This window comes from Laetiporus sulphureus (assembly GCF_001632365.1).
Source record: "Laetiporus sulphureus 93-53 unplaced genomic scaffold LAESUscaffold_22, whole genome shotgun sequence".
NCBI classification, from domain to species: domain Eukaryota; kingdom Fungi; phylum Basidiomycota; class Agaricomycetes; order Polyporales; family Laetiporaceae; genus Laetiporus; species Laetiporus sulphureus.
Genome location: NW_024468531.1, coordinates 49,418 through 67,860, shown reverse-complemented (window position 1 = coordinate 67,860; position 18,443 = coordinate 49,418). Strand labels below are relative to the sequence as shown.

The following is an 18,443-nucleotide window of genomic DNA, read 5'->3' as shown; positions in this document are numbered from 1 at the left end:
ATGACTGCAAAGGCAGTAATTGCCTATGTGGCGGCTTGCTCGGCTGGACGAGGCTGCTTGTTGGTCAGTTGTTTGGCCTTCAACGCCCTCAGCGTCACTCGGAAATTGGTGTCCGTAAGCACGAATACTGCATCCATGTGAGTTCAGTCAGGTATACAAGAAGCAGGATGACGCACATCAAAATATTCTTGTCATTCAGTTTAGGAAATCGGGAACAGATCTCTGTGCAAAGCCTTACACACTGTGAGTCATCCAACGCCCCGAATGGATAATAGTGTATGACCACATCTTGCAGCTCGGCAAAATGTCCCTCAGCCAAAAGCTCATCAATCTGAGTGCAGACGTCCGCATCGAATGCATTAAGCAAAGCATCTGTTTCCCATTTTGAATGGCTCGGTATGGAAAAATGGATGTCTTTGAGATCTTTCGATGATATTGTGTTGAGCAGAGGCAGCAGCACACTCTGGACGAATAGTTCAACGTCATTCACTTCCGAAGTGTCGATGGCCAGTCGCAGTGCCTGCAGATTGACATTTGCTTCAAAGCTGATAGGGGCTCAAAAAGTATGGGCCATGCTGTGCACGCAACATTATTTGATTGCATACTCACAGAGCAAGGGCTGGATGTTGCTACGGCCGTCTTCCTTTGATGCCCGGAAAGTGATTGTTATATCCTTGAGTCTCTTGCCAGCGATGTCCAGCATGTGTTGAGTAAAAGCAAGAGCCGCCGCAGAGACTTGTGGATGTAAGTCGAGTGTTTCGAGGATAGCTTGATCCAGCAGACCGAGGAGAATATGTCCAATGCCTTCGAAGCACGACAGGTCATACTCAAGGGAAGCCACTCTCGTCAAAGGCATGTGGTGGTGTTCAGGCAGTGGAGCCGTGGACCTCGCTACACTCCAGCGCAGATCCTGGCAAAAAAGGTGCTCAAGACGAGGAAATGAGCAGATGACCTGGAAGAAGGGTCTCGCCGATGGCAACGTCACTCTCACTAGCTGCAATGATGTGATTTTATTGAATTCGTGCAAGCTCCAAAATGCTGAATTGCGCATAGAGCAGTGCTCGAAGCTGACGGAGTAGAAGTGAAGCGAGGCCAGCTTTGGAAGTTTTCCCGCCAGCATCACGAGAATCGATGCCGACTTTGGACCTGAAGGGTCCGCAATCGTTAAATGTCGTAAACGTGCACCGAGGAGAGGTATCTGCGTCAGTGACCTCGCACAGGCAATCGCCTCTTCCCGAGTGCGGAGCACGGGCATCTCGAAAAGGACCACGCGGCTCTCAGCATACCATCCTCGGCAGACGAGGGCGCAGTTCAACAGAGTCCGTCTGCTTAGGGGCCAAAATGGATCGAGATGGTCGATGATGCGCTCGCAGATCTCGGGCGAAAGGCGGGGCTGAGGGTCATTGATCGGCGAGGCAGCATTGGCATCTACTGGAGCGGTCATGGCAGGATGGAGATGGGCGGACGGCCTGTGTCATTATATGAGCAAGTGCCCGAGAAAACGATTGTATATGCTCACAAGTGCATTCACTGTGCACGAGATGCGGCCTGTCGAAATGAAGAAAAGACAGAGATGCAAATGATGCCGATGAGATGGAATAAGAGTAGGACGGTTGGCCTGCGGCGACTTGGGGTGTGGAACATCTTATATGTGTGATGAACGCTTCGATACTACCGAATCACAAGCGCTCACCGATCTGATACAGTCGGTTGATACCCACACAGCTTTGCTTGTGGCATGTCGATCACCGCATAACTCCACTGTGCCAAGGATAACAAATAAACTGTGGCACTGTCCTAGCGGGATACAAATTTAAGCACCTATGTTCTCTATCTGTCACCCAGAAACAATGAACGTACAGCACAGCACAGCGATGTAAATGCGTTCATTCTCTTATCAAACGCCGGACATCGATGTTGCGCTGCGCATGCACTGTCTGTTAGGTGCCATCGATGTTCTGTTGCGCTATTTTGAACTATCGCATTCATGTGTGGGTCGCCTAAAGTCACTGTCCTTCGCTTTCTCAGCTACAGTATTGTTGGTACCAAGGTCGTGCATGGAACTCACCAGAGCTGCATGTAGTGATGCAGGCAGGAGGCAGAAAGTGCCGCTCACTTTGATGTTCACATAGAATATTCCAAATAATCAGAGCGCTCTTGATGCCACAAGGGAGGAAATCGCTTGCGAACAGTCCATGGAAGGTCGAGACACACAATACGTTGGGATGCTCCCCTTTCGTCATCCGCCGAACATGTCTGACTCGTTTCGAGGCAACTGCATGCCGGTGAACTGGTGTTAATTGTGCAGGAATCAGATGTAGACAACTAACGTACAACATGGTTGCGACCCACTAGGATATGCCTTGGAGTAAATCGATGCAACGTCCACTTCTATAGCATAGTCGCGAAGGGTTGATCTGCAAATGCATCCCGACCTTGAATTGTATGATATCCCTGTTGTACAGCAGATGTGTCTCGCTTGGAAAAAGGAGCGCTAGCGATAACACAGTCAATGAGATTAGAGGCGAGACACTCACTGGGTCATCTGGTGTGCAGAAGCCTTATTGTCTGCATCTTACTTTATTTATGCTGAGCTTACTCAAGGACAATGAGGTTATGCTACGCTACAATAAGCGGACCAAGACTGAGTGAAGTGCGCAAGGAGGAGGATATTCTGAACAATGTTCTGAAGAGTCAAAACGCGAGGCATCTGTCCAATCAAACATGTGTCTGCGGAGACAGCGGATGTAATATCAGTGCTCCAGAATGATAGAACAGGAGTGAGATCAAGTATACATCAATGTCACCAAGACGCGTCAAATACACCAAAGACAGACCCGACGAACGCGCAACCTTCATCCGCTTCTCTGAGCACGTATCTCCGAATTGACATACTTCGTCCTTCCACGTTCTTCGGTCCATCAGCACAAGATTGCCTCCCAAGGAACGCACGAACGCACCCTTGAACCGTACCCCATTCGTGTTCTTGGCCTGCTCTCTCTCCCCTGCTCCTTCTCCTCTCTATCCAACCTTGCGTCGTACTGTCCCTCTCTTCCCCCGGCTCAAGTGTTCTCTTTTGCGCTCGCTCTTGCTCCTTGACTCGGACTTGCTCTTCTTGTGCTGGTGGAGAACAAATCGCGTGCGCTGATTCGTGACAGCAGACGCGTACCGTCACACGTTACGGTGGCGGCTCAATACGTTGACCTCTGTTGACCTTCCAACGCTAAGCGCGCCTCCATCATTTGTTTCTCATGCGGACGGGACCTGCACGAGAAACCACCATTGTTGCGACATTCATCTCTGATACCATATTATAAAGACTCAGCAATGGCAAATGGTGCACCAAGTAAACAGGTTTCGTCGGTATGGAAGGGCAAAGCCAAGGCGGCAGAATCAGACTTCGACGACCTCGGTCCAACCATCACATATCGACATCTTCTGTCTCACAGCCTGGGCGTGAAGGATCCTCTCCGAGTTGTTGCGCTTTGTGACAGCGATGCGTTCTACGCCGCGTGTGAGCAGGTCCGTCTGGGAATTGATCCGACGAAGCCTCTGGTCGTCCAACAATGGGATTCCCTCATCGCAGTAAATTACCCCGCTCGCAAGTTTGGAATCACCAGGATGGAAAAGATCAAGGAGGCACGGAGAAAATGTCCAGAGCTCCTCGTCGTGCACGTCGCAACCTATAAGGAGGGCGAGAAAGAGCCCGGATATTGGGAGAACCCAGACACCTTGACACACAAGGTATGTTCAGAGTTTTGCATGCACGAAATGCATCTACGGTCTTCATCCGTGTCAACGGCGAACTGAAAATAGTTGCTTGACTACGTCCGTCATCAGGTATCTCTCGATCACTACAGACGAGAGAGCATGAAGATCATCCGCATGTTTCAGGAGGGATTACCGACGGGAGAGATTGGTGAGATGTTTCGCTTGCTTGGTATCCCTCATGCCCATGCTTACGCTGCATGACAAGAGAAGGCATCCATTGATGAAGCTTTTATTGACTTTACTCGTCCTGTCCGCGAAGAGATTTTGCGTCGTTACCCCCACCTCGCGCAAGTCCCGCCTGACGCACCTCAAGGTTTGGATAGCGCACTTCCCCCGCCTTCACCAATCTCGTGGGATGGCCTGGGCGTTGTCATTCCGATCGACCCTTCAAAGCCAGAGACTCCATCGAATGTCTCCGAGCCTGGCTTACGCGACGAACAGGCAAGGGTTGACGGTCGCAAGGATGATGCCGAGATCACAGAGGACGTTACCTTGACAACGTGGCACGATGTCGCTCTGTCCATCGCTGCAGAGCTCATGGGCAAAATCAGAAGCGACATTTATCGAACACTTGGCTATACGACCTCAGCTGTAAGTGTTGGATAACTCTCTGTGTCGATTTCATTTTGTAATTTTTGTTGCCTTTACAGGGTATCGCCAGGAACAAGTTCTTGGCTAAAGTGAGCTGTGGTTTGCGACAGCGACGATGATTCTATCTGATGTACCAAATAGCTGACTGCCTCATACAAGAAGCCAAACAGTCAGGTATGATTTGTAGCTCGGGAACCGTTCAATAGATCATTGATCCACAATTAGACCATTCTCCGCAATGCTGCGATACCCAATTATCTCAAACTGACCCCATTTCAGAAGGTCGGTGAGGCAACATGCGTGCTCGGAATCCTTCTATGACGCCATATTCCTTAGATCCGCTTTCTCGGCGGGAAATTGGGGAAAGCTATGGCAGAAGAGTACGACGCATCAACGGTTGGTGATCTCCTGTGTGTTTCCATGAATACGTAGAATTTGATAAATTCGCTGATCTTACCATCGCAGCGCGATAAATCTTGGTCGGTTGTAATTGGTTTCTCCTGAGGCATCCCTGACCGCGTCTGTTTCTCAAGATGAAATGCAACGCAAGTTCGGTGAGAACTCGATATGGGTTTATGAAATCTTGCGGTATGTATTCATACCCGGCGTTATTGCTCCGACCTTGTCATTGATCGTGGTTATACTAGAGGTGTAGATAGATCTGAAGGTGAGAGCACGTCAACATCATTCGGCCTCGGAGAACGTGAGACTGAGACTGGGAGTAGTGAAGGAGAAGTCTGCGGTCAACAAGAGCATGATGGCGTCAAAGAACCTACTCCAACCCGTTACTAAGCCTTCCCAGGGGCACCATTGGATTCGGGTGCTTGCTGCAGAGCTAGCTTTGCGATTGAACGAAGCTAGAGAAGAGATGTCTGCCCTTTGGCCGAAGACTCTCGTCCTGCATGCCAGGAAAGGTAAAGCATACCGTCTCTGCCGTCCTCGACAGCTAAAATGAATTATGTACAGGATACGAGACCGGACATTCGAAGCAGATGTCGTTTCCATTCGCTCGCAATGTAACAGTCGACTTGATAGCAACCGCAGGAGACAAGCTGTGGCGAGATCTGATTGGTACAGATACTTCGTGCTCGGGACCTCTCAAAATCACCAACGTGGCGCTGGGATTCACCGGCGTCGAGAGCATGGAAGCTGGACAGCGAAGCATCGAGGGGTTTCTAAAGACACCACCCCTCCCTGACGTCGCACGACGAAGCTTGGATGAGGCTGCCAAACGCAAGAGGGGCCTACATGATGACCTCGAGGCCTTCGCGAGATCAGACAACCGGGCACGGACGGGCACCGGTGACGGTTCGCATGACACCAACACATCATTCCTGTGTGATAGATGTAGTGAATGCGTCGCGCTCCCGGATGATCTGGCAGTTGATGGCGTCGGGGATGATATCCGGCGAGAGGCGCTGGCAGCACTTCGCATGGAGCATGATGATTTCCATCTTGCACAACAGTTGGCCATGCAGCTATCTTCGCCCAGCAGTTCCAAGAGGTTTCGACCATTGGACAAGACTCGTTCGGAGAAGACTAAACGGAAGGGACAATCCAAGAATATTGCGACATTCTTCAGCGGGAAGTAGGAAGGCGAAACACAAACAGGTGGAGTATGTAGGCATCGGATCGGTTGTACCAATGATTGAATCCATTTAGACATACGCGTGCGAACGAGCCCGTCTATTCACCTGATCATCAACATTCTAGCGTCACTTAACAGCATGCTGCGCAATCCATTGTGGTTTGATGAAACCAATCGCACTCCGGGCGAGTTTCTCACTCACGTCACTCACGTCTACCAACTTATGATGCACTGCCGAAGTACTGCCTCCTTAGGCATTGTCACTACGACGGGTCTCGCAATTGCTATTGACCTCTTCTCTCCTGAGCTGCGACGTTCTTCTTTTACTGAGCTCGTTCTTTCTCTCTCTTTTCTTTCTTCTTTGGCCGGTCCCACCTCGTCTGCATTCAGCCAGACCTTAACGAGACGCAGGACAACGTCTCTCTTTCTTACCCCAGTTGTCAGCGACAGCCTTGGGATTTTTGGGCCATAACGAGTTTTTCAATCGATGTGCACACTCCTTCGGTGGTAATCCTCTTTTCAAAATGCACCGGGCAACGATCTTTCCTTACAAGCGTGGCCAGGCCCCGGTTCTGATGGTACGTAACCGATGAAGTATAATTAGTGTGTCCAGGCCGGTTTGACGCACATAGCTTCGCACGAATAGGTCATTGTCGTATTTGCTATTCTGTCGATACTAGCGGTTGGCTTCATCCTGATACATGTATCATGGGTTTCTATCCATGCACTATTGGTGAAGCGAGGGATGGCTCAAGGGCGTCTAAGAAAGCGCTCCTTCTTCCAGACGCAGCTGGGCGCTTATACAGTCTCTCTCCTGCTCAGCAATCTTTTGACAAGCATTGCTCTCACCATCGACAATCGCTGGCTTCAACAGGACCATGTGCAAATCGGTGAGTGGCCTGTCGCGAGTTGGTAGCCAGCCAGCTCATATACCGGTAATGTTTTTCTTACAGGCGCGCTATGTAGTGCACAAGGTATGTTCACATTGTTGCTGCTGCGATGGTGCCGTTGACGCGAGGAAACCTCAGGGTTCATTCTGTTGCTGGGAAATACTGCGGGTGCCTACTTTACCGGTACAATTGCCGTGCATGCCTTCAACACCCTCGTGTGTCACAATCGCTTGCCGGCATGGTTTTGCAAGCTTGCCGTCGTCAGTGGTTGGGTGATTGCTGCTGTCATCGGTAAGGGTTTCGTGGCTATAGTTGTGTAGCCTTCGCCGACATGCGTTTCTCAGCCATCTTGCCATTCCTCGTCCACGAAAGGAAAAGAGGACCAGTCTACGGATTCGACGGCCTGTCCTGTAGCATTTCGATGCGTCATTCCGTGTTGACAGTGCTTTTGCAGCTGCTGCCGGTGAGCGTGCCACTCATTTGCTCGCAAAATATTCCCGCGTTTCTCAATCTCATGTCATTCTGGCTGTAGATGTTCCTTGCGATTTCTATTTCTTTGGTATTCTACATACTCATATACTTAGTTCTTCGTGGGACTATGGTAATCCGCGGTGGATTGAAGTTCAATTTTAGTTCTGAAGCTCGTCGAAGTGCTATCAGCACCGCGGAACATTCTTTACAGTATCATACATTCATCCGTGCAGTTGTTAGAAGCATGTTCTGGTGAGTATCCTATGCTCCTATCTTATCTCGTAGCTGAAATGAAGTTGTGTGCAAGGTATCCCGTAGGTGAGTAGGGATACGTACTTGTCGTGAATGGATGCGACTCATCCTCGACATGATTTAGCGTATACGGTGTTAACACTAGCCCCTACCGTAACTGATCTAATGAAGATCGCTGGGGATCAGGTCCCATTTTCATTGCACATAGTTGCCGACACAAGCACAGCCATGTTCGGTAAGACTGAATTACTGAAGCAGTTCATCGGGCTATACATTTTTCGACGTAGGTCTCGCAAATGCATTCGTCCTGTGGAGAACCCTAAGGCTGCTAGCTCCTTTCATCGCAAATTGCACTGTGTCGCAAGAAAGGAGCGATTCAGAGAGCTTCTTTATACCGAGCGCATCACTTATTCCCATCCCAGAGGTAATCGAGGACGCAAGTAGCAATTGGAAAAGAGAGGACGACAATTGCGAGAAACAATCCTGTACACTCGGAGCCGACTATCAGGCAAGGTCAGCGATTGAAGACTTGCCATCTCTGCCTTTTGCGCATCCGGAAGCATGTCGAATTGCTCCACTCGATCAAGATGCAGGTTCAGACGATTCGTTGCATTTTTTACAACCGAACCACCCGGCTTCTCCGCCATATAGGGATAGTGCAGGGGCATCTCTGCCTCCTTCTGCTCTTCCGCGACCTCTTACAACCGACTCGGTTCCTGGTGATACTGTCTCCATCCCGGAACAGGCGCACGGGTCGCCACGTTGGAACTCTCCTTTACCCTCGAACAGCATTCGGATCCCCGTAGGCATGCCTCCTACACGTCATACCACACATCGTCTGTTCATGCGACCGTCATCTATGCCAGCAAATGAGGTAGATAGCGTCTTAGTCAAGTCGGTCGTTTCGTGAGCTGAAAATGCATGCGTTCACTCTACAGACCTCCAGTCAACTTAACGCGAATACCATTGGAGGAGAGGCAGATACAAAGAGGATGCGAAGTAGCCTACCCACGATTGCGAAGAAGGAGAGTATGGAGTCCGTCAGGTTAAAGCGCGTACTGCTACCACCGTCTCCGTACTTATCGGCCCCTCCCTCTCGACCAAGCAGTCAAGCTGGGTCGGTCGTCAGCACGGCCAGCCGAATGGGACTTCCATCCAACCCACGCGCACTGCTGCAGGATGCTGCATCACCGATCCCACCGCCTATGACTCCGAGAAATGCCAAACAAGAATCAGCGATACCGATTCCCACAAGGCATAGCGCCTCCGTGCGTGTTTCGCGTCGGTCGACGTCAGGGCCGGCGTACAAGCCTTACACGCGCTCGAGATCATACGTCAATCTTCGCTCTGCTGCCCAGTATCGTTCTCTTCCTTTGTCGGCACGCTCTGTCGGGATTGGCGCAGCCACGCAGGGTGGCCTACACGTTGCGTCTTTGACGGCACCGGTGGCGAGACCGTCATCTCTGGCTGACCCGAAGGGGCTCTCTGGACGTCTTCCATCCATCCGAAGGGCCCCTCCAACATTAGGTACAAGGCCGGACGGTTACTTCTGACGCGACGCTCTGAGGACGATGCCACTCAACAACACTTCTATACTCTGACTGTGCGGGCACAGGCTGTGTTGATTTGCGAGTGCATGCCTATCTGTTCTCATTCGCGCTCTGCTCTGTGTTAACTGTGGACAGCATTGTAAGCTCAATTTTAGATTTGCCCGAGATAGACGTCAGCAATACGTGTATCAACTATACGCAGAATGCCACGTAGATTCAGAATCATGAAAGGAAAATACTTATATAAATCCATTATTCTCACACCATAGGTTATTAGCACTTGATAACACCCGTTTGAGCCTCATTAGGATGCGACTGATCAGACGAAGGTGTTTAAGGCTTACCGAGGTCCGAAAGAGTGACTTACTTTGCCTATGGAGGCCCAGGAAGACAGTCCTCGTGTCCTCGCAATCCTCCTCGCAATCATAGATCCTTAAACCGTATGAGGTGCTTAAATGCCGATCAAATGCACCTGTGGATTTTATGATGTGCATTGCGCACTGACGTTATTTAACATAAGCAGCGAAGCGGAAGCGCAGTCGACCTGCAATCGGGACCGCTGATAACAAAAAGCTGCATGAAGTCGCCAGATCGTTATCTTCATGGCAAGCGGTGAATATACCGCAAATTCTGCTCAGCTATCCAGCGTCGAGAGGTTGATGACTGTAGTGACTAGAGCTGGCGCAGGGAGGTCGCACACTCCATTGCGATAGCCCTACAATCTATCTTGTCAAAGTCGGTAATTGCCACTTCATCGGAGAGCAACGGAACCATCGTATGCACTGAAGGCCCATCGAGGAATGTGCTTGAACCAGCTACCGAAGCAGTAGAAGCGGCTTCCTGGGCCATCGCCTTACGACCGATCGACATCTGCCCATCGCATGCACACAGGGCCGAGGAGACGCGATCGCTTTGAACGGAGACAACACACAGGATCGCGACTTTCTGCACACCATTGCAGATATGATCAAGGTTCGTTACGATTGCATCAACTTTCTGGTCAACAATGCCGACATCATGTCTAGCCGCCAGCCCAAGATCCCAACATCAAGAGCTCTTGTGGCACTTCTGAAATCGCTGCGCAGAGCTCCAAGGTCCGAGATGTCGCCGAAGTACTGCATTCCTGGCGCTCCTGCGTAAGAGTAACGGACACAGCATCTCCGGTCATCACGAGCCGAGCCGTCATAATTTTGAGACTTGAGCCAGTCTCAAAGGACCCCGGACTTGTATACGTTGTCGTCAGGATCAACGAAAGAGCCACCGCATCCAGTGAAAATGATGGCAGTACTATTTCGAAAATTGACAGATCCGAAACAACGTCACATGCCTGGGTTTATTCTCTTCATATGCACATGTTGGCGAATTGTACCGATATAGCCTTTGCCTCGAGCACCTTTGCCACCAGAAATGACAAATGGCATCGACGAGAAGAGCTAAAGGTGACTGTACCGTTGCAAGGAGCCGGCAAGATGAGCTACGGTTTACCGCATCGCCGCGGCCATGATGGCTGATTGCTTCTATTCTTAGACTGGATCATGCATTGAGGGCAATGTTCACCTTGTAGACGGTGGTCGACTGCTGCCTTATCTTCTGTATGCCAGAGATAATGTAAATGTAGGCGCTCACGCAGCTTCCCTCCTATTGCATTCGAGCAGATTCTTCAGCGTCAGACCCGCGACCAGGCATCCGCTGGATATCTGCGCATAGGAGAACGTACCAGACACACAAATAGGTATCACAAATCGGAGATTCTCCTCACCTCTACCGTATCATTGTCGATATTGAACAACAGAACTGCCTCTCAAACTATCCAATGATCGGCGGCACCGAGGAGGGCTGCAGTATCGAAATTCCTCAACACTGCGCGAAAAGGAGAAGCTACAATAAGAGGAAAGGCCGTATGCTTGGTCAGGTCTGCACTAGCATCAGCTGAGATGGACGCCAACCACGCGGGGAAATTGTGCGCGCTTAGTTACGCGCGCTTACTGCATTTTTCCCGGGCCCTTTCAATATAGGGCAGTTACTTTACTAAATCGGTACTACTATCGCCTCTCCACTAGGGACACCAACCGCACTTTTATTGCTACCTCCGCCGTATCTAACAAGCCGACGACATTGCATTATGTAACAGTGAAACTGCCAACTGCGTGCTCGAGACTTGAATATTTGAATGCTATTCCTCTTCGTTTTGTAATGGCCCGCTATGGCCGCATCAGCAACGATGTACCACGTGTTGGGACGCAATCCCACTGGCAAGATAATGGAGTGTTGCGGCCCTTGCACCATTTGCCGCGCGCAGTCGCAGGCAAGTACAGATCAAGCTGGTGGTCTATCTGCCTGAGTAAATGGTAACACGATTCCGCGCCAAAGTCCAAGAACTCGAACAGCAGTGCACAAATTGCACCGGTGACCATCATGCTCCAGTTATCACGTTCGGGGCAATGGGACAGCTAAATATCGACATGTTGCCTGCGGAACAATTCGACACCATATTCACCGAAGAGAACATCAAGAGGACCGCATGGATGGTATAGACACACAGCTATGTGGCCGGCGACGGAAATGTCGCATCATGGCATGTAGGTTCGGTTTCAGCACGCTTACTCTGCATTACGTAGGAACACAAGAGTGATGCTAATACGAAGAACATGCGGAGGCAAATTGGTCGACGTGGATGGGGCATGGAACGGGACCGTGACGCCACGAGGCGATGAAGATGAATGCAGCATCAATAACTTTGTCTACACAGACACCACTTTCTCCTGGGCCCGGATCCATATAGCTGTTGCATAGCAATGCGTCAGCCGCCCGGTCCTGCAATGTAGTAGCACTGCAACTGACCATGCGTGCTCCATATAGGTTGATGCAGAACATGACCGCAACAGCAGGCGATGGGAAAGAGCAAAAGAAGATGATTGACTTACCGGAGGATAACGTGATGGGGATCAATGATGGCTTATCGAATCTGCTTATGAATGCGTGTTGCCTCTTCACCTCCGTTGCACCTCCGTCTTGCGTATACTCTTCATCCTCAGGGTTCGCAGCGATGTCAAGAGTATGTCCGTTATGCACAGTGCAGTTGAGGAGAGCTGATACCTGCCTTTAGGCTCAATTTTTGAGAGAGTACAAGATGGTAGTCGTCGGTGACGGTGGTGAGACATGACAATCGGTAAATCATGCGATGTAGCTAATGTTGCCCGCGAGGTGTGGGAAAGTCCGCCCTCACAATCCAGTTCATTCAGAATCAATTCATGACTGAGTATGACCCTACCATCGAGGGTAAGTCGCGTGATCCTCGAACTCTTCAGTCATCGTCATGTACTAATCGCCTTCAGACTCGTATCGGAAACGATATGTCATTGATGAAGAACTTGCTGTTCTCGATGTACTCGATACCGCCGGCCAGGAAGAATACAGGTGCGTGTGTCACCTAAATGCGACATACCTAAGCCTTCAACATGGATTATCAGAACCATACGCGAGCAGTATATGCGCTCAGGAGAAGGGTTCCTACTTGTTTACTCCATCACATCAAGACGGTCGTTTGAAGCGCTTGCCACCTTCCACCAACAGATTGTGCGTGTCAAAGACCAAGAAGTTCTTCCAATCGTGATTGTAGCGAACAAGAGCGACCTTGAATACGAACGTCAGGTAGGCATGAACGGTGAGTTCCTCTATCTAGGCCAATTTGCGGATTGGAACAGTGACGCTAAGTATCATGACTGCAGAAGGTCGATCAATAGCAAAAAATCTAGACTGCAAGTTCATCGAGACATCAGCGAGGCAGAGAGTGAATGTGGATGAGGCCTTCTGTACCCTGGTCCGGGAAATCAGAAAACATAACAAGGTCTGCCGCACTCTCAATTGTTATGAAACAATTGTTAGATTGATCCTCACAGGAGCAACAGGCGAGTTGGCCTGTGCAGCCGAGCACGCCGTCCATACCTGGTGCACACGACGCACCGAAGGGCGAGTCCCACGTCCCAGGCTGTCGCGGTGGTTGCATTGTTGCATGAACGCATGTGCCTCCCTCAGCTCCTCTCCCACACATCTTGCACTACACACAACTTGAGCACATTACCTTCCGCATCCTGCTGCTCGCTGTTGTCATTATGTGACCCTCGACCACTTCGCCCATCTCCCTCGTGACATGCTCTGCTCTGCTCTACGTATTCACATTCATCTGCTCACACATCAGCTATGCTCATCCTCTCACCGGCGGCTCGTATACCAGAACAAATTCCCGCCTTCGGCTCTGATCAGCTATGAATTGCATTGTGTACTCATGACTTAACCCGCTTCGGAGACAAATTTCAGCAAATGTGGACTACATGTGCATCAGATTCCTGGACGTTTCTCCGACTGAATGAACCTTCCCGCGACGTGTCATGGCATACTTAGGTCCTCAATGATGCATGCTGCCGCTGGGCACCGTCTATCACTACAAGAATATTCATTCGCGTATGAACCGGTTCTCACTAAAATTTCAGCGGCGACAAATGACATCTGCGAAGAGGACCCGCGCGAGGTCCCGGAATACCTGTCACTGCGAACAACAAGGTTCTCCATTCCTGGTGAATATAGGGTTCAGGGAAGGTCATTCTTGCATCTGTCGTACCCGCGCTGTCAAATATGGGAAACTTTATGTGCTACTCCGCGGCAATTAGCGGTTGCTGTGTAGGCGCGTACCTTTCGAACAGGCTCGATAAGCGCGTCGATCGTGCTCAGAGAGAAGCGCCTTCCCCTCCCGCTCGTGTGGGCCTCCGTTCCAGAACTAGTGAGTCGAATATCTCAGCGGCGCCTGGCATAAACGGATTCATCAATGGGATGAACATTGCGCACGATTTACACGTTCTAATTAATGATCTGTAGGAGTTTCGCGGCTTTATCGCGGACGGCAACGACGTTGGCAAATTCCGAGAGGGAGACCAGTGCACGCAGATCCTGAAACAGTTCGAACGAGCCTGAATCGATGAATGGCGATGCAGATGAAGAAGAAGATGGCATCAAGTAATCTGGACTGGAAGAGGTACGGCCTTAGGTCGCGCCCAACGACAAACAGTTGCTGCAGACGATCGTATGCAGAGCGCTGTAAAGCAGTAGACACGAGCTATACAGATTTGAAACAGAAACCGCAAGGAGACATCAGCAATACGGACGCCGTGGGGACAGCGGAATGACTTTGACACGAGGAGGACAGCCATGATGGACATCAATGATGTGGTTCGAACTCTGCGTGCATGATGCTGTTTGTCGTGCCGGACGGCCAGTTCAATAATGACAGATGCACTACTCGCATCTGCATAAGAGGGTGCATTGCCTCTACGTTCTCCGTCTCGCCTCTTTCACCGTTCCTCCCATTCCTCTCCGAGAATCGGCCAATATGTCAAGAGTGCGTCCTTTGTACCATCCATGGGCAGACTTGACTTCTTATCAGACCACAGGCACAGTTTCTGAGGGAATACAAATTGGTCGTTGTCGGAGATGGTGGTAAGCTTGACGTGTGCTGCAAATATGCGACTCTGCAATTCAATCTCTCCCACAAGGTGTGGGAAAGTCTGCCCTCACGATCCAATTCATCCAGAGCCACTTTGTGACAGAATATGACCCTACGATCGAAGGTGAGTCGCATGTTTTCGATGACAGGCAATTATGGGAATGTGATCATATTCCTCAGATTCGTACCGGAAGCAATGCGTGATCGACGACGAAGTCGCTCTGCTAGACGTGCTTGATACCGCAGGCCAAGAGGAATATGGGTACGTGCCCCACTATCACGCTACGGGCTTGGATCCTGATATGCGTTCTAGGCCGATGCGTGAGCAATACATGCGCTCCGGGGAAGGATTCCTACTCGTCTATTCCATCACGTCGCGGGCGTCGTTCGAGGAACTGAGCAACTTCCATCAGCTGATCTTGCGTGTGAAGGATCAGGACTCCTTCCCAGTCATCGTGGTGGCGAACAAGAGTGACTTGGAATACGAACGTCAAGTAGGCATGAATGGTGCGTAGTCAGGCTTGGATTGAGCTCTGATATAAATTGACTGCGGCACAGAGGGTCGTGCTCTGGCAAGACACTTCGGCTGCGAGTACATCGAGACATCAGCAAAACACAAACTTAATGTGGACGAAGCCTTCTATACGCTTGTCCGAGAGATCAGGCGACACAATAAGGTGTGTCCATTTATGTATTCACAGAGCTCGCCTGACGGATTCGCTTAGGAGCAGCAGACAGGCCGTCCCGCGCAGCCCGGTATGCATACGGAGCCTGGCAACGCATCAAGGGCCGACTCCGACGATGCCGGCTGCTGCGGTAGATGCATCGTCGCGTGATCGCCTGTGCCGCCTTCGTGAACCCGTACTCCTGTCTCGCAGATGTATCCATATGTAATTCTCCACTTTTCCCTTTTTGGTTGTGTACTCGCCAGCCGTGCGTTGGATTAGTCCTTCAGGTCCGGTCCGCCATAGGCCGCACGGCAACCTCGTCATTGAGTCTGATCGAATAGCAGATGCCAGTACTTGTAGAATTAAACTGTATAAGTGATTGGGTGGATGACAAACCGATCGTTTGCTGCACCTGGCCAGAGTGTGGAAATAGCATTCTGCTTCGCTTAGCAGAACCATCAGGACTATGCAACTCGCCCTTCATTATATCTGCACCTCGTGAATTACTCTTGTTTGACATTGGCAAACTGCGACGCATTTTGCTTACTGGTGAGAGTTTCTTTCCTTAGTGCACGGTTGTACATAGCATTAATATGTACGAATGTTCGGCCAACAGCAAACCGGGTGTCAGAGCCTCTTGAGCTGAGAGTGGTTGACATTCCTAAGATTTGCGGCGAGTCACGAACTGTTCGCTCTGTGGAAGAAGGGAGACTCAGGTTATCCAACCTTAGCTGTTATATTCGCGCCGTCAGATATGGAGAGCTTTATGTGGCTGGGCCACGAAGACGGAGAGGAGCAGCAGTTGTTGTATTGTCAGTCTATGCGCGCTTTCATCCTTTCACTGCTGCGTCGTAGCCATGATGAGATGACCAGCTCAACCAGGGTGTGCAGATATTTTCTTATTCGGACGACATCATTATTTGCTTTTCGGTCTCGAGAGTCCCCATACCAGCGTTAACGAAAAGGCTTGCTGAGCAGTTGTAAACGACAGCTTTCAATAACACTTGAAGAATGGCGAAATGGAAAGACGTCCTCGTGCGTTACGCGACTTGAGGAGTAATTGGGGAATACCGTTCATGATGGCCCGTGGGTTTCTGCATTCTGATTAGGGCTTTGCAGGAGTTTCGCATTGATATTAAGATAGGACCAGAAGCTTGGTTCGCATTTAGAGAGATATCGACACTGGTTGAAGAGGCATGAATGGGCCTGAGCACCGTCATAATTTGCTGTGCAGTGCACGTGAAGATGAAGTAGCATCACGAAATTGATTCGCACAGGATAAGGACAGAACCTTGGGTCGCGTCCTAGGAACAGGAGCCATTGAATACGGCGATTTGGCACTGTGATAGTATTCAACGCTCCCTAAGGTCAAAAACAAAGCGGCAAAGAACATTAGAGACGTTGGCGTCGATGGGACAAAGACAAGGGACAGCAGGATGTGGCGGAGGAAGAGGACAGCGTGAGGGGATCAATGATGGTTTACCGGAAGAGGCAAGAGACTGTTTGGCAATGTTTGTTATGCTGAGCGGCCAATATAGTGACACAAACGCAGCTCTCATGCGTTAAGAGTGCGCATTGCCTCTCCGTTCTTCTCCGGTGTACCTCCTTTACCCCAGGTCCTCTTCATTTTCAAGACTCGGCAGATATGTCAAGGGTGCGTTCGCTGTGCATCGCATAGTAGAGGGGGCTTCATGCCGGTCCGCAGGCGCAATTCTTGAGAGAGTACAAGTTGGTCGTTGTCGGCGGTGGTGGTCAGTCTGATTTATCCTCCTAGTATGCGATGCGGCTGAATGCGACATGCAAGGTGTTGGAAAGTCTGCCCTCACCATCCAGTTCATCCAAAGTCACTTCGTGGATGAGTACGATCCTACCATCGAAGGCAAGTCATCAGCTTCCGTCAATCATCGGGATGCGGCCATCGAGTCGTGCATGAGGGGTTCCTTTCCACCAACCCGCCGTTTCATTACGGTTAAGGTATGCGGAGACTGCTTCGCATCTCACGCTCGCAACCGTGGCGGCAGATACGCACATCCTGATTTAGTAGCAATGCCATCTCAGCGCCGGTGGCGGATAGCAAGATGCCGTACTGATAATGCTTGCCCACAGACTCATACCGGAAGCAATGTGTAATTGACGATGAGGTCGCTCTTCTCGATGTGCTTGACACAGCCGGTCAGGAAGAATACGGGTGCGTCTTCACTCCAGCATGCTGTACTCGTGGAGTCTCATGAGGTCTTAGGGCAATGCGCGAGCAGTACATGCGTACAGGGGAAGGGTTCTTGCTCGTTTATTCCATCACGTCGAGGCCGTCGTTTGAGGAGATCAGCACCTTCCACCAGCAGATCTTGCGTGTCAAGGACCAGGACACTTTCCCAGTCGTGGTAGTGGCGAATAAAAGCGACTTGGAGTATGAACGCCAAGTAGGCATGAATGGTGCGTCATCCAGCCTCGGTCCAATCCTGTGACCAATTGGTGACACTGACGCGTCGGCTACAGAGGGTCGAGATCTTGCAAAGCACTTTGGGTGCAAGTTCATCGAGACGTCAGCGAAGCAGAGAATTAACGTGGACGAAGCCTTTTACACGCTCGTTCGGGAGATCAGAAGACACAACAAAGTTGGTCTTTGTCCTCACGTGTAGAATACTTCAATAACTGGTTCCCTCAGGAGCAACAGACGGGTCGCCCGGTCCAGCCCAGTATGCCTTCTCAGCCTGGCGTGTACAATGCGCCAAAGGGTGACTCCGAAGACGCCGGCTGCTGTGGCGGTTGCATTGTCGCATGATCATCTACGTCTCACCTTCTCTTTACTTCACATCCTACACTATATACCGCCCGCACTGGGCTTATGGCGTAAACCTCTCCGCTTCTCGCCGTTATCATGTTGTTTTCTGCCCCTTCGCCAGTCTTCACTCGTCATCTGCTCTGTTCTGTTCCGTGTATTCACATTTAGCTCGCTCGCCTCCGTTTATACCATTCACCCTCACATGCTCCAACTCCGTCGTTGTGCCCCTCACGCTCCTTTATCGCATTGGTTAATTTGGAATTTATATGCCCGCATACAGATAACAGCATGCCCTATTCGCATTCGCATGTTTACCCAGACTCGCTGCAAACCTCAGGGAAAGCCCTCAGCGTGAATATCCATGCCCTTGAATGGTATGTCTC

The 18,443-nt window shown here is 50.6% G+C and overlaps 7 protein-coding genes across 7 annotated transcripts; 6 read left to right on the top strand and 1 right to left on the bottom strand.

The window, feature by feature from the left end:
- Positions 1-23: 23 nt before the first annotated feature.
- LAESUDRAFT_759589 (uncharacterized protein) lies at positions 24-1,444 on the bottom strand (the record flags this gene model as incomplete). Its single annotated transcript, XM_040912610.1, has 2 exons — positions 24-127; positions 610-1,444. 2 exons carry the CDS (start codon positions 1,442-1,444, stop codon positions 24-26), a joined length of 939 nt encoding a protein of 312 aa, XP_040763786.1.
- A 1,883-nt stretch (positions 1,445-3,327) lies between these two features.
- LAESUDRAFT_759588 (DNA/RNA polymerase) lies at positions 3,328-5,954 on the top strand (the record flags this gene model as incomplete). Its single annotated transcript, XM_040912609.1, has 12 exons — positions 3,328-3,744; positions 3,817-3,919; positions 3,977-4,362; positions 4,422-4,451; positions 4,504-4,536; positions 4,588-4,644; positions 4,699-4,772; positions 4,828-4,841; positions 4,896-4,950; positions 5,010-5,029; positions 5,088-5,276; positions 5,329-5,954. The coding sequence occupies 12 exons, from the start codon at positions 3,328-3,330 to the stop codon at positions 5,952-5,954; spliced, it is 2,004 nt and encodes a 667-aa protein (XP_040763785.1).
- Positions 5,955-6,237: 283 nt separating this feature from the next.
- Positions 6,238-8,189, top strand: LAESUDRAFT_195210 (uncharacterized protein). The gene is made up of 10 exons (XM_040901527.1): positions 6,238-6,528; positions 6,597-6,840; positions 6,904-6,924; positions 6,979-7,131; positions 7,185-7,303; positions 7,373-7,563; positions 7,619-7,629; positions 7,688-7,798; positions 7,851-7,934; positions 7,988-8,189. The coding sequence occupies exons 1-10, from the start codon at positions 6,475-6,477 to the stop codon at positions 8,005-8,007; spliced, it is 1,008 nt and encodes a 335-aa protein (XP_040763784.1). The 5' UTR covers positions 6,238-6,474; the 3' UTR covers positions 8,008-8,189.
- Positions 8,190-11,723: 3,534 nt separating this feature from the next.
- Positions 11,724-13,304, top strand: LAESUDRAFT_195012 (ras-domain-containing protein). The gene is made up of 8 exons (XM_040901526.1): positions 11,724-11,912; positions 11,973-12,168; positions 12,220-12,265; positions 12,318-12,392; positions 12,449-12,530; positions 12,584-12,777; positions 12,845-12,960; positions 13,013-13,304. The coding sequence occupies exons 2-8, from the start codon at positions 11,977-11,979 to the stop codon at positions 13,127-13,129; spliced, it is 822 nt and encodes a 273-aa protein (XP_040763783.1). The 5' UTR covers positions 11,724-11,912; positions 11,973-11,976; the 3' UTR covers positions 13,130-13,304.
- A 1,192-nt stretch (positions 13,305-14,496) lies between these two features.
- On the top strand, positions 14,497-15,446 carry LAESUDRAFT_759585 (ras protein; the record flags this gene model as incomplete). The annotated part of the gene is made up of 7 exons (XM_040912608.1): positions 14,497-14,505; positions 14,558-14,603; positions 14,660-14,734; positions 14,791-14,872; positions 14,924-15,117; positions 15,169-15,287; positions 15,336-15,446. 7 exons carry the CDS (start codon positions 14,497-14,499, stop codon positions 15,444-15,446), a joined length of 636 nt encoding a protein of 211 aa, XP_040763782.1.
- On the top strand, positions 15,162-16,277 carry LAESUDRAFT_194914 (uncharacterized protein). The gene is made up of 4 exons (XM_040901525.1): positions 15,162-15,287; positions 15,342-15,827; positions 15,895-15,951; positions 16,010-16,277. Exons 2-4 carry the CDS (start codon positions 15,623-15,625, stop codon positions 16,234-16,236), a joined length of 489 nt encoding a protein of 162 aa, XP_040763781.1. The 5' UTR covers positions 15,162-15,287; positions 15,342-15,622; the 3' UTR covers positions 16,237-16,277.
- A 578-nt stretch (positions 16,278-16,855) lies between these two features.
- Positions 16,856-18,369, top strand: LAESUDRAFT_726242 (ras-like protein). The gene is made up of 7 exons (XM_040908991.1): positions 16,856-16,932; positions 16,984-17,029; positions 17,083-17,157; positions 17,385-17,466; positions 17,518-17,711; positions 17,775-17,893; positions 17,944-18,369. Exons 1-7 carry the CDS (start codon positions 16,924-16,926, stop codon positions 18,058-18,060), a joined length of 642 nt encoding a protein of 213 aa, XP_040763780.1. The 5' UTR covers positions 16,856-16,923; the 3' UTR covers positions 18,061-18,369.
- Positions 18,370-18,443: the final 74 nt, after the last annotated feature.